This window comes from Perognathus longimembris, chromosome 14, assembly GCF_023159225.1.
Source record: "Perognathus longimembris pacificus isolate PPM17 chromosome 14, ASM2315922v1, whole genome shotgun sequence".
Lineage (NCBI taxonomy): Eukaryota > Metazoa > Chordata > Mammalia > Rodentia > Heteromyidae > Perognathus > Perognathus longimembris.
Genome location: NC_063174.1, coordinates 31,326,002 through 31,341,201, shown reverse-complemented (window position 1 = coordinate 31,341,201; position 15,200 = coordinate 31,326,002). Strand labels below are relative to the sequence as shown.

Here is a 15,200-nt window from a genome sequence, read left to right as displayed (position 1 = left end):
GCACACACAGCTAATCCCCATGAAGCTGGAACTTCCTCATCTCTATTGCTCAATCTTACAATGGTGAAACTCAATAATAACAACTTCTGACACATATACCTAGTATATTTTCTACCTTCCCGGTGAAATCTGACTGGGAATAGTCACCTAGACTAAAATGCTGCCATCATTAAATAATAAGAATGAGAACTGGCCTACAAGTTGGATTCCAGTTCATGAAGACACTGATATCAAAAGATAGGATGGAGGAGATGCATTTATAATCCTCACTGTACGGTGGTAAATATGACATCTGCTGTAACTCAGAAGGGAAGAACACATGCCTAATGATTTGTTGCTCTAGGAAAACTGATTGGGGGAGAAATTCTTAATGTATTTGGAATTATTGGCTTAATGTAGTGGGGAGTAAGCTTGGTAAAGAACTAACCAAAGGAAAAAGAGAAAACGACAATGCAATAGCTGATGTCCAATATGGGTAAACCAAAAGATCTATGAAGTTTATGTCTATAGATTCTCTAAGCAATACAGATAGACTATTCATATGCTGAATGTCTGGATACACAATTGTCTAATAGTATGGCCTTAGCTTTATATTTCTATACATTTATTCAATTTTGGTAACACACATGGTAAAGGATTTCATTATGATATTTAGTATCATTTTATAAATCCAAAAGTAAATTATTCACATAGTAAAAAAGAGAGAAATACAAAAATTCAAACCTAAAAATAATTTGAAAGCTGATAGCTTTCCAGACCTCCAAAGAGTAAGAGATGGATTTTCAGCCTTTGAGCAAGGAAGGCTGCCTGCTAAACCTCCCTAGGTGAATACTGCATTAATTAATTCAGATTAAATAGCAAAATAGGGGTGTGGCCTTCCAGTAGATTTGATTGAATTCTGAATTTGCAAAGTACTGTCTTCCATCAGCTACTTTCAACAACTGCTACTCAAGCAAGAAATGCCCCGGGCTCTCTCTTGACATCCAGGGCAACAATCCCCTATTTTTGGCTCAGGAAATGGAAAGAGCCTATAGGCCTTAGTCAGAGCTTTAGAGGAAACTCCCAGGACTCCATCTGGACTGTGATAGGAAGAGCATTAGCTGTGTGAAACCACTGAGAATGCAAGGTCTATTTGTTAAAGCATTCTAGCATTCTAGCTTAGTCTACATTGACACATCGTCTCCCACACATCTGCTAAGAGTTATTTTTATCATGAATGAATGGTGCATTTTATCAAAAGATTCTATTTGCATCTACAGAGATAATAATTTTTCCCACAAACCATTTTTTATCAAAGGCTTCTATTCACATCTTTTGAAATAATCATGTTTTCTCATAAATTAGTTAATATGTGAATTCCACAAGCAGATTTTCCAAATGCTAAATCGTTCTTGCATTCCTAAACTAAGCTGAATTTGTTGGCAAATAGTGGTTTTATTTTCCCCTTATATATTATAAAGGTAGACAGACTCAATGTAAACTATGAAGTATTGAAGGAAGGGGACAGGGAACAATGTGAAGGAGAAAAGAAATGATCATCTAATCCTTTCCTTTCCTGTTGTGGCACTAAGGCTTGAACTCAGGGCTTTGTGTCTGGTAAACGAGCATTCCTACAGTTGAGCCAAGCCCACAGTTCCTTTGCTTTTTGGTGCTTTTTCAGATGGAGTCACACTGTTTTTCCCAGGCCAATCCGGGGACTGTGGTCTGCCTATCTTTGTTTCCCAATTATCTGGGATTACAGAAGTGCACCACCATCCCATCCCTCAACACTATCTAATCTTACATCTGTCTTTTATGATTATTTTTTGTCCCTTTATATTTATTGTGACTATTGACACATTTTGATTTATATTTACTACTTTGATTAACAATAGTTATTCTGCATTCTCTATGCTTTTAAAAGATGTTGTCTGGTTGAATTGAAACACCTGTGTGCAATTACTTAATGATAATTTTTTAATTTAAGTAAAATATGTTATCTGTTTTCTACTGGATGATTATACTTTTTTTATTCTCACTCATTCTATTGGTTTGAAAGTTAGATTAAATTTTTACCATGTACACTTGATTTCTAAGACTAATCAGTATCTCCACTTTTCTTTTTCTAATCTCTTAGTTTTAATAGACTTTACTTTTTAGGGAGCATTTTTAGGTTTACAAAAAAATTGAACAGAAAACACAGAGATTCTCTGTTAGATCATGACCCCCCATATATATACATAAAGCCTTCTAGTTGTTTTGAATAATTTTTCTTCATAGATGGCATCTCTCTGAACAACCAACTCTTATACGAGTTATTCACAACCTTTCACAGTATCTTCTAAAATCTCTTCCATGTATTTTTCCAAATTAAAAAAATTTAAGATACAGCTAACATAAACCTCACCATCTTAACTACTTAAAGTATACAATTCAGTCTAATTAAATACATTCATAATGTCATATAGTCATCACTATCATCCAGCTCTAGAACTCTTTTTCATCTTGTACAAACAAAGACTATCCACATTAAGCACTAACTGTCCATTTTCCTCTGCCTTGGTAATCAATCATCATCCTACTCTCAATCTCTTTATGATTTTTCTATTTAAGTGCCTCATATAAGTACAGTCACAAAAGATCTTTTTGTAATTGGTTTATTTTAATATTCTGTAGGTTTAAACATATTGTAGCATGGCAGAATTTCCTTCTTTTTTAGGGCTGAATATAAACCTTTGTATGCAGAATCAATATTTTGCTTATCCATTAATCCACTCATAGATACTTAGGTTGTTTCCATATGTTAACTAGTGTGACTTATGTGTGTCCGTGAACTGGTTGTACAAATAGCTCAAGAGCCCTTCAGTTTTTTTCAGTAGCTACTCACAATTGGAATAGCTCCAACATATGGTAATTTGATTTTTTTTTGAAGAATAACAATGCTGTTTTTCTTAGCACCTTTCTATATTCCCACTCTCAATGAGAAGAATCTTAAAGTCTCAATATTTTCACTAATACTTGTTCTGTGTGTGTGTGTGTGTGTGTGTGTGTGTGTGTGTGTGTGTGTGTGTGTGTGTTTCAGATACTGGGGCTTCAACTCAGGGCTGGTGCTTTACCATATGAACTACAGCTATGCTTCCAGCTTTTTGCTGGTTATTTGGAAATAAGAGTTTAATGGACTTTCCTGTCCCTGCTGGCTTTGAATCTCAGTCTCAGCTCTCAGCCTCCTAACTAGTCAGTGAGTGCATTATGGGGTTTAAAATAGAAGCTAACCTAATGTTTGTAAGGCATAATCCTGCCATGATTATAATTTGTATTTATCTTATAACTAGTGAAGTTGAACACATTTTCATATTCCTGGTGGCCATCTGTGTATCTTCTTTGGAGAAATGTATATTCAAGTTCTTTACTCATTTCAAAACCATATTGTTTACGGGGTTATTACTGAGTTTAGAAACTTCTCTAGCCAGGCACCAGTGGCTCACGTCTGTAATCCTAGCTACTCAGGAAGCTGAGATCTGAGGACTGAGGTTCAAAGCCAGCCCAGGCAGGAAAGTCTGTGAGACACTTATCTCCAATTAACCACCAGAAAACCAGAAGTGGTGCTATGGCTCAAGTGGTAGAGTGGGAGAGTGCTAGCCTTGAGCTAAAGAGCTCAGGGGCAGTACCCTGGCCCAGAGTTCAAGCCCCATGATGACAAGGGAAAAAGAAAAAACTTCTCTATATGGGAATTAACATATTTCATATTCTGGGAATTAACATATTTCAGATAGATCATTTGTGTAGAGTTCCCACATCTTTTGGTTGCCTGGGGACTCTGCCTGGGGACTCCTGTTATCTTTGGATGAGCAAAGTTTCTTAGCTTTCACAAAGTCAAGTTACTCTACTGTTTATTTGGTTGCCTAGGACTTGGGCATCATTGCCCAATTCAATGTCATGATGATTTTGCTCTGTATTCTTCCAAAAGGTTAATATTTTAGATCTTACATTTAGGTATTTGATTCATTTTGACTTAATTTTTGTATATAATGTCAGATATGGATCCAACTTCATTCTTTTACATAATGATAGGAAGTTTTCCCAGTAAATTAAAAAATACATATTGAATGGTCTTGGCATCTTTGTCAAAAATGATTTGAGAAGAATGGGTGAGAATAATGAAAGGGGTGCCATTGATTAAGATATGTTGTCTTCCAAAACTATTTTGTTAAATGGCAACTCCTTAGAACAACTATTTAAAAATATAGTAAAATATTCTTTAAAATAATAATTTGACCACGTGTGAGTGTTTCTACTGTCCTCTTATTTGTTTCTCTTTTATGTTTTTGAAATAAGGTTTTAATTTTATCCCAGGCTGGCCCCGAACTCATGAGAGCCCAACCTGTGAAGTGCTGGGATTGCAGGTAAGCACTACCATCTCTGGCTTTCTGCCCTCTTCAAGCAAATGAAGACCTCAGAATTCTCTGATTTTCATCTTCTCTTTCAATCCTTCATGTATCTGCCTAGACTTTATTTCCACTGTGCTGTTTTCCTCCCAGGAGTAGTGATTTTTACTACCATTCCTGTTTTTGTTGAACACAATCCATGCATGCTTATGTTTATGTACATATCTGCTAATTTCTTTGATCATTATTTCTTCTTACATCCCATTATTTTCTTCTAATTCCAATTTATCTCTTTCTAAATTATTTAGAAGTTTACTCAGTGATGTGCCCTTTCAAGCTTTGTAGAACGTAATTATTTCACTCAGAGAAGGAGGAGCTGCTAAGTTGAACATTCATCTCTCAAGATGTTGATATTGTTATCATTCTGTTTTCCTCTAGGTTTGACCATTACCATTAGGAGTCTGTTCTGCTTCCTCTGTAGGTCACTGTGGTGTTTAAACATACCAGACACAACTCATATACTATAATAACTATCTTTTATTCCATTGTTCTTGAGATTTTTCTCTCTAATTTGATCATTGGGAGAATTAAATCAGTTGATGCAGATAAAAAACTGTCATATATTATCATTTATCCCTTGATAAGTTAGTGCCACATCTACATCTTCATATAAACTGGCCTGAATGTTGAGTGGACATTGGCTGCTAATACACTGTAGTTAATTAACTGAAAATTGGATCCAGATTTTTGAAGAAGATCCTATGTAGCATATGTGTTCATTTCTATTGAGTCCTTTCTTCCATTTTTCCCTACACTCCATTTGTAGAGTACTCTTAGCACCCCACTTGTTCTTCACACGAAACATGAGGCAGCTTGCTTTGCTTTTTTTTGTTTTTCTTTCCTCTATTCTCTGCTATTGTGAGTGCCTAACAAGGTTAATAGGCTGCTGCTGTTAAGTATTATCATTTGGGCTGTAATTATCACGTGTGGCTAATCATGCACATGCTGAGAAGCTAAGGGCTATGCTGTTTCTAACTGGAGGGGACATCTTAATGATAGCTTTTGACAAGGACCATTATATGTGTGTGTATATACAATGTGTACACAATGCAGCAACACATTGTAGAATTAGGCACAGCAAAGATGAAGATGGAGTAGCTGACTTAAAAAAAAAAGAATGTGCATCTACCTTTCCCTTGTAAATCTCATTTAATAGAGAAAGGAATGAAATTCAGAGTATTACATCAAATGCTGAGGCCAAGAGGGTGGCAGGACTAGGAAAAGAAGAGACTCAAGCTGTTACATTGTAATTGAATTTCTTTTTCATGAAACCAAAGTCGGAAGACAGACCTTTTGGGTTGGTTTTGTTTTTCCTAGATAGGCATCTTACTATGTAGTTTAAGGTAGACTAGAAAGGGCTATGTTGCCTAGGCAATCCTTGAACTCATGATCCACTTTCCCAGCCCTTCTAGGTTATTTTTTAAATCCATCTGACCCAGCTGACTTTCTCCAAGCTTATTTTCCCTCTTATTTTAGAATTGCAATTTCCAAATATACAGAAATGGAGACTCAGCCATCACTTACAGCTTTACTTTTGTTTGTTGTCTCATATCTGAGCATCTATCCATCCATTTTAGTAATAACATTGCTATTCATTCCTAAACATTATTTGGCATGCATTAAATTAACTATGGGTCAATATTGTATAGTTTTTAAGGCCAAATTCACATGTGATGAAATGCACAAACTTTAGTAACATCCAACAAGTAGTTACAACCACATAATTTCCTTTATCCCATACTATAATCAAGATATAGACCATTTCCCTCACCCCAGAACATTGCCTCACTTCTTATCCAGTATGTCCTGGCACCAGTACCATTCTGGAGGTGATCACTCCTCTGTTTTTAACCCAATGCTAATTAGTTCTGCTTGTTGTAGAACTTCATACGAAAACGATCATGCAGTAGGTATTTAGTAAGGTTTGAAACATTATCTATGTAGTTGAAAACTTGAATTCAATTTTTCTTTTTTTATTGACTAATCGTATACCATTATGTCAGTCAGTATAGCTTTATGTGTTTATTTACTGTTCTATGGATCAGAATATTTGCATTTATAATGAACAAAACTGCTATGAATGCTCTTGTGCATGCTAAGAATGCAATGGCTTGATTCTTTTGCATGTTGAATTGTATAAGACACACCAGGCCTTTTCCCCAGGTGGTGTTCCATTTTACACATGCACCAAGAACCGATCCTCTACATCCTCATCAGCCTTTCTAGTGCTAGCCATTTGGTAGGATGGTCTGGTTGTGCAGCCTGGCAAGTCTGGCTGTCACTTGTGCTGGTAAGGGCTCATATCTGTAACATTGGTCCCTATTTGTCCCCACTGAGCTTTCTCCTTCAAGGGTTTTGCCACGAAGTTGGCAGGGAGATGCAGGGTGGGATTCATATGTCAGTGGCTTGTTTCTTCTAAGATCCTAATAATAAAAGAAGAACTTCACCTACTATTTGTCCAACTCCTCTATTTAAAATGTCAGAACAATCATCAGGCTGGGTCAAACTGGCAGGTTGAAAGTTACTTTTGTTGTTATTGTTTTATGATATATTCTGAGGCTGAACAATCTCCTAAAATCTTAGCCTTTTGTCTCAAAGCCTTAGCAACAGTTCAGTGAGGAGAAGTTTTCAGTAGTCATGTTCAGTCAGTTTTCCTTCACACTTGTCTATAGCATTACTTTCAACACTATAGCCTTCCACAAAAGGCAGAATCTCTTGCTTCTTAGAGGATCTGAGAGCCTCAAGCACAGTGTTTTGGGTACCTAGCTCACATCAGTTTTGGAGCCTCTGAAGCAGAGCTCTAGTTGTGATGCCCACCCTTTCTCCAGCTCCCTAACTTGGGCAGCACTGTGCCCCTGAGTGCCCCATACCCCATGTATTCATCTCCTGCTTCCCATCTTCTTTCCTTCTCCTCCCCTTTCCTTGAACTCTGCTCAGTTACCTCACAAAACTCATGTTATCTTCCATATACAAACTAAAAATGGATCTTAAGCTTGCCTTATAACTGTCAAAGCAAGCAGTGCTAGGACCATAATGAAGGGAGACATGATGAAGACCCAACACTGTCAACATTTGAAGCCTTTGAAAGCACCGCAAGTCCCTTTCAGAAGCTCCACAGAGGAACTTTCTACTTTCTCAGCCCCTCCTAATTGAACTGGCTTTTCCTCAAGTACCAGCATTTCAGATACAAGAAAACTTCTGTCTTCATTATTGGGCTTCTGGCTGAATTAGTAGCCTCACAGCAGCATTGTTTTCTAATAACTTTGGTGGCAAAAAGTACAGCACGTCAGTTATAGTAGTTCTGGTTAAATTGCAACCCTGCATCTACAGCTAGTCATGTACTTGATGCCACGCTGACTTATTAAACTCACTTCTAAATTGGGATTTGCTTTCTTCTTCTGCAATTCTAAAAATTCGTTACAAGAATTTCTTCTTTAGCATATTTTCTTTTAGATAGAAATTTAGAAACACACAATGGAACTAACCTCAACATCACAGTATTTATGCATATCGTCACTGCCCACAAGGCATGTATCATGCTGCTCCATATAATAGATAAAGAAAGTGAGATCAGGAGAGTTTTAGAAATTGATGGCTTTGGTAACAGCAGAACTTGAATTCACACTTCCGTTTGGCAGTCTTGGGATGACTCCTTCTCACCACCCTGCTGTACTTCACCCCTACATTGGCTGCTACCCCCCAGCACCTTGGACTTGAAAAGGCCCTATGTGAACCCTTGTCTTCATCATTCTCTGAAGTGCTGCCTCCTTCCTGCAATATCATTCAGACCTTGGAAAATCTTAGGAGACTAGGAAATGCTCTACAGGGGAAGTTGTTAGTCCAGATCTTAGTAAATTCAGGGCTACTGTGAAAAACAATGCTGCATCTAGCAAACAGGCTCACCTATTTCTACCTTCTAAAAAGCTCTCGGCTGGCTCTGAGCAGTGACACAGAATATGGGTTATGCCTTGGTCACTTCTATTACTCAAAGTGCTGGGATTTTCCTTACTAACTTGAATTGATGGCTTTAATAGTTTGCCTAATAAAATACTGGCATCCCACAGACAGTGTGGTCTTCAGAAAAGTGAGGGATTAAACAAATAGGAGCTTAAGTTCAGTTGTAAGAGCTGACCCTTTCCTTTCACTTACCTGACTCTTCCTAGCTTCTGCTACATGAGACCAGAGCCATTGATTCTTTCAACCATACTACTGTATTCATCCTTCTCTCAATAAGATTTTGTGGCCCATGGTTGGATGGCCTCTTCCTCTTCCAGGCTACTTCTGGCCGTTCACATTCATAATAAGCTAGAACTTAATAGCATGTTTCAAACTGTCTTGCACTAGTATTCTAGATACAAATTACATCCCTCAGATTAGTGGTGTTTGCATGAAGTCCAAAAGAAAGAAGTGAAATAAACACTATCTCTCTTTTGCTTCAAGCACTTTTTATGATAAGCTTTTGCTGAGCTAGTTTTTAACAGCAGTATTTCATTCAATATTCAGTTTCCAACTACCTATACTAAGAGGCTGTTGAGGTAGTTGGTGTCCGCAGCTATGTGACTGTGCCTTCCTGACCCCTAGTTTACAGCCATAGGGGCTATCTTGAGCTCTTCTTTCTAGGGTCACCATTTCATTTGGTGAAATCATCTTTTGTTGCCTTAGGTCTGATTCCTTTACCACCATAACCATGAAACACTTCTTGCGTGTTCATTACGTGTTAGGCAATGTGATATACTCTTTATGTAAATCCTTTTATTTAAACCCCAAAACAACCCCATGTGGAAGAGAGCATGAACATCTGGCTCAACACTAGAGCTGGAAATTCCATCCCAGATCTACCTCCCTCCAAAGGGAGGGAAGACAAATTGTCAAACTGAGGGCCTGGACCAAATGGTCAAATTTTAATTGTTCACACATACTGTATTTCTGAAGTGACATCACTATTTTCCCTTAAATGACACAGACACACAGGTCAGTCTATTTCACGTCAAGATGCATGTAGCTATCATAGAGACCTTCCTTCTAATTAAACAGAAAGCCATTAAGAACCCCAGAGGTACTGCATTGTGAAAACTTGCCTAAGCCATACCAAGACCATTTTTACTAGAAAAATTAAAGAATTAAGATGAAAGTAGTCATGGCTTCCAACTTGCCTTGGAGGGACTGGCGCTAGGGCAGCAGACATACACACTTACCAGGAGCTCGGTTGACAGCGAGGTTTCGGAAATGGCTGCCTTTGATCATTTCCACAGATAATCGGCCCGTTGTGGCATTGTAAGACAGCCCCACCAAGAGTTCTGGCGTCCCTCCATGAGACAGGGACTGCGTGGATGAAGCACTATCACTGTGAGAAACCGCAGATGGGCTTAGCGAAGACTCTCCACTCTGCAGGGGAAGAACACAAAGAATCCATTGGCCCATGCCACATTCCTCTCTTAGAGAGAAAGCCGATATTATGTTTGGTGAAATTGTGACCCAATCTCAATGACTGCCAAGGATTACTAATGGGCACTTGGTGTGAATGACAATGTACTGCAGAATACAGCCATGGGTGAGAACCCGGCATTATTAGCTGACATATTTATTCCAAGAGCTGTCTCCATTCAATACTTCCTCTCTCAAGACAATCAGACAAAGACGTGATTACAAGTAAATCAAACCTCCTCCGATCCACGGAGAGCTCATAGCACATTTCATACATTCTAAAATTCCCTCCTGTGTGATTTGTGCCGGAGTGTTTCTATGGAGCCCATCCACTCCAGGCTCCAGTTTTGTTTCGGTTCTCTGCACCCTTTTAATGAATGTGGCAAAACAGGAGGCATTTTGTCTCTGCAATAAAAGGAATGACCTCTAGACATGGATCAGCACAGAGCATTTGCCCCCAAGTTCCCCTTCCCAAGGTTATTAGGTAAATGCCAGATGCTAAATGTTGTCTCCTGATGAAATCAATTTAAAATGAGCACTTTCTAAACCATTTTCCTAAAAGAGCCCACAAAGAAAAAAAACTATGTATTTCAATGACCTAGCAGGCAACAGGTGAGTGCTGGAGAGAGCCAATGCTTGCTGTCATGTTTATTCCAGTGACATTGCAGGCAGCAGGTGAGTGATGGAGAAAGCCCATGCTCGCTCTCGTTTATTCGTGGGCCTGCTTCTCCTGCACTATGCACAAGGAGCGAGCGGGAAACAAACCAGAAGGGGGATGCTGATTCTTACTGAGTGGTGGAATTGGCATTGCCACCGTGAGATAAGCTAGCCAGTCTCCTTAACACACCATCTCCACCACCACAAATGAGTACAACGGGTGTGGCTTAGTCCTTTCTTTTTACTATCTGAAATAATTTTTCTAAAATGTCTTATCAGGATGTCAGCAAATAAAGGCTATAAAGGGCATCACCAGATGCAGTGGCTCAAGTCTGGAATCCTAACTTACTTGATGGGTAGGAATCAGGGGATGGTGGTACTAGGTGAACCTGGCATAATGATTCATGAAACTCCTCAACCAATTGCTGGGCATGGTGGTACACACCTATCATCCCAGCCACAAAGGGAAGCACAAATAGAATCACAGTCCAGGCCAGCCTAGGCATAACACAAGACTCTATCTTGAAAATGAACACCAAAAGGGTTCATCAGAGTGGCTCAAGTAGTAGAGTACCTGCTTAGCCAACTGAGGCCCTGAATTCAAACAGCAGTATCACAATAAGGGGGGCATCAAACATTCTGCACACCAATGGAGGCAATTTCCTTCTAATCAAACCATGGGCACCTCTTCAAGACTGGAAACTTGCATGGAATACAATCTTTAAACTATGGGACTAGGTGAGATTGGCATATGACTTACAAAGCTCTGCTGTTTTGAAGATGAACTACTTCCTTCCTTCTGGGGGAGGGTCGCCCCCACCATTGTGCTTCTATAGACTCTTCTGCTATTACACCTTCTAGCACAATGCCTGCCTCGCCCATTAAATTCTGAATCTGTACCCTAGCACATAGGGACTGTGGCTTATAAACCACCCAGTCCATAAGTATGTGGCTTCATGTCTGACATATAATGGTGCTCAACAACAGCTGAAGGATAGAAGAAATGTCACCTTCACTGTTCTATCACCCTTGCCCCTTCATTTTCTTCCATCTGTGCCTGTACCACAAAGCCCAGGATCTGGGAGTAAGAAACCTGGGTCTTCCTAGTCCTAAGCTTTACAGTGTAGCACCTTTTTTATTTTCTTTGGCGTCTGTCTGCCATGATTTCGGACATACTTCTGCCAGAGCTTAAGAAAAAGAGGGACTGAATATAGGCGAGACATGACCTGGATGCAAGGCAGAGAAGGCAGGATACCATCAGGAGGCAATTTCTGTAATCCAGTAAAGAACTAAGTACTGGTTATATTTAAAAACAGAGCCAATAAGATATCAGCTGAAGGGCTGGGGATATAGCCTAGCGGCAAGAGTGCCTGCCTCGGATACACGAGGCCCTAGGTTCGATTCCCCAGCACCACATATACAGAAAATGGCCAGAAGCGGCGCTGTGGCTCAAGTGGCAGAGTGCTAGCCTTGAGCGGGAAGAAGCCAGGGACAGTGCTCAGGGCCTGAGTCCAAGGCCCAGGACTGGCAAAAAAAAAAAAAAGATATCAGCTGAAAAACAGAGAAGTCACAGATGACTTCTAAATGTTTAGCCCTTGCCACCAGAATTTGGATGAACTTGTCTCTAGAGAAGGCATGGAAGATGGAAGCTGGGATAGACTTAGGGAGGCAAAAGTCAAGATTTCACATAAGGATGTTGACGCATCTTTAAGAATTCAGTGGGATGAGTCTCCTGTTCCTCCCCAGTCTTTCTGCCTCTTTTGTTCTTCCTCAAACAAGACAAGCCCCTCTCCACTCAATGCCTACAGGTGCTACTTCCTCAACTTCTCAGCTGCCCCATGCTGCCAGTCTTGTCCCTACAATTGCTTGATCTCTGTGTTGTGGCACCTTGCCATCCCTTCTTCACAAACAACAACCCCTCGTATCCTCTTTCCTTGACTACTGGGGTTTGCCCAGTAGTACCCATCTCCACTAGGGATGTTGGAGTTTAATTTCTTGATTTGTTTCTGTTTCTACTTGGCCTCTGCAGTACTTTTGAATAGACAACTGCTTGGCAATACCTTCATCTTTGCATGTAGCCTGATGAAAGGAGCTCTTCACACTACATGACACAAAGCCTAGGGCAATAGTGGGACTGTTGCCCATCTTGTAGACAAAATAGCTATGGTGCCTCTCTTTAAAACATGGGGACAAAGCTGGGTGCTGGTGGCTCATTTCTGTAATCCTAGCTATCTTAGGATAGGTAGATCCTCAGCTCTCAGCCTTCTAGCATCACTGTTTGATGCCAGCTCAGACAGGAAAGTCTGTAAGATTCTGATCTCCAATTAACCATAAAAAGCTGAAAATAGAACTGTGGCTCAAATGGTATGGTACTCCACTTGAGCACAAAAGCTCAAAGAGAGTGCCCAGTCCCTGAGTTCAACCCCAGAACCCACATACAATAAATAAACATAAATAAATAAATACATATATACATAAAGACAAACAAACAAATCTGAGGCAAGTAGAGGAATGAAGCACATAGGAAAAGTCTGACCCTATTAATGGAAGGTCTCAGAAATGGCTGGAGTTAAGTGTTGCTGTTGTAGGCTGCTCCTATTGTCAGGGACCTTGCCTTGAAAGTCCTGTTTCTGAGAATCACCACCATGGTGCTGGGGATGGGAGATGTAAGACTACTTTTCCACTACCTCAAAAATGCAACACCTGTCAGGTTCTTCCACATCCTCTACTATACTACTGCTGTCATATTTTCTAAAGTGGACAGTGAGTTAGGCACCTGTAATCATACCTGTAAACCTAGCTCTTCAAGAGGCTAAGATCTGAGGATCACAGTTCAAAGCAAGCCCAGGCACGTAATTCCCTGAAACTCTTATATCCAATTAACCAAAAGTCAGAAGCAGCTCAAGTGGTAGAGCACCTTGAGCAAAAAGCTAAGGACAGTATCCAGGCCTGAAGTTCAATCACCAGTACTTGTATTGTTTTGTTTTGGTTTTGTTTGTTTGTTTGTTTGTTTGTTTTTTGGCCAGTCCTGGGCCTTGGATTTAGGGCCTGAGCACTGTCCCTGGATGCTTCTTCTTTTTTTTTTTTTTTCTGAAGGCTAGCACTCTGCCTCTTGAGCCACAGCGCCAATTCTGGCCATTTTCTATATATGTGGTGCTAGGGAATCGAACCCAGGGCTTCATGTATATGAGGCGAGCACTCTTGTCACTAGGTCATATTCCCAGCCCCTCCCCAATACTTGTATAAGAAAACAAAACAACAACAACAAAAAATCCAGACAAGGAAAACATACATCAAGTGCTCAAGAAGACAGGCAGGAAAGACTCATTGTACCATGAAGTACAAATCATGGCTTGTAAGAATGAGGAGAACCAAATGGAAAATTAAACTAAGGCGTATGAATTCACATGCTGAACATACTAAATCATGGGGTGACAACCCCAGGTCTTTGACTATACCTCATCATTAACAGCACCCTTTAACATACTCACATTAAGATTACTTCTTGGCTCCAGAACCAAAGTCACTTTCATTTCTCCTTCTTGGTGCAAGTGGCTGAGATAGAACAGCTTCTCTCCCATCATTCTCTCTCGGGTCATCTTCCGGGCAGCATAGAGGCGGAAGCGGACAGCACAGGCAGCCACATCTCTGGGCTCCAGCTTGGCAAAGGTGACCTTCTCCTTGAAGACAGGGTTGGGTCCTCTCTGTATGCTTGTTCTTCCCCTCTGTTTCTTACTAGGCAGCAGCACAATGTGAACTTGCCAGGAGTTAACACCACTTCGGTCCTTATCTGGGAGGCCCTGTGCTCTCACAATGGTTACTGCGAGCTTCTGGGTCGCAGCTCTATATTCAAAGATGACATCGAGGTCACCGCACTTTGATATGGCCTCCAAGATCTTGGATGGTACTTGAAGATTGGACCCATCCTGCTCCTGTTGCAGGAAGAGAAAACGATTAGAAATAGAAATGGTGATGCCTAATTACATTCTGGAAAGTCAGTGCCCCCTGGTGCATCTTCAGAACCTGTGCTTTCTGACTGACTGCCAGCACATAACTTTCTATATTAGGCAGGCCTGCTTACTGATCTTTCTCCATCAGATTGTGAATTCTTGGAGGGCACAGTAGCTGACATATGGCGAGACTTCAGAAAGGGTTTGGAAGTGAATAAATAAAGCTCTTGTATTTGGGAAAGTGTTGTCATACACATGACCTCCTAAAAGGCACAATTGCCCACCAACATTGAAACCAACTGAGATATTGGGTCTAAAATGAAGTCAATCATGCAACTGCACAACAAGGGACTTTTCTTTGAGTCCCTAGGAGAAATGGTTACACCTGGGCCGGTTTTCTGCAGACCAGAACCTTCTACAGACAAAAATCCTAATGAAAACCATGAACAGGTGACGTTCCCATTTATTTTTAAATATTTTTTGCAGATTGTCATGGGGCTTGAACTGTCCCTGCGTTCTTCAGCTCATGGCTAGAGCTCTACCACTTGAACCAAAGCACCACTTCCAGTTTTCTGGTGGTTAATTGGAGATAAGAGTCTCATGGACTTCCCTGCCTGGGCTGGCTTTGAACCACCACCCTCAGATCTCAGTCTCTTGAATAGCTAGGACTACAGGTGTGAGACGCCTGCCTGGCTTTATTCTCAATCTTTCTGGGAGAAAGTTAGAGCTGAGCTTTCCAAACTTT

The 15,200-nt window shown here is 40.3% G+C and overlaps 1 protein-coding gene across 2 annotated transcripts in view; it reads right to left on the bottom strand.

Moving 5' to 3' along the window:
- The window catches only part of Syt16 (synaptotagmin 16), a 225,307-nt gene that overhangs the window by 8,822 nt on the left and 201,285 nt on the right, over positions 1 to 15,200 (bottom strand). For both annotated transcript variants that reach the window (XM_048362457.1, XM_048362456.1), the window contains exons 5-6: positions 13,997 to 14,437; positions 9,620 to 9,809 (exon numbers count right to left, since the gene is read on the bottom strand). In XM_048362457.1, coding sequence (XP_048218414.1) covers positions 9,620 to 9,809; positions 13,997 to 14,437 — 631 coding nt within the window. The remainder of the gene's footprint in view (positions 1 to 9,619; positions 9,810 to 13,996; positions 14,438 to 15,200) is intronic.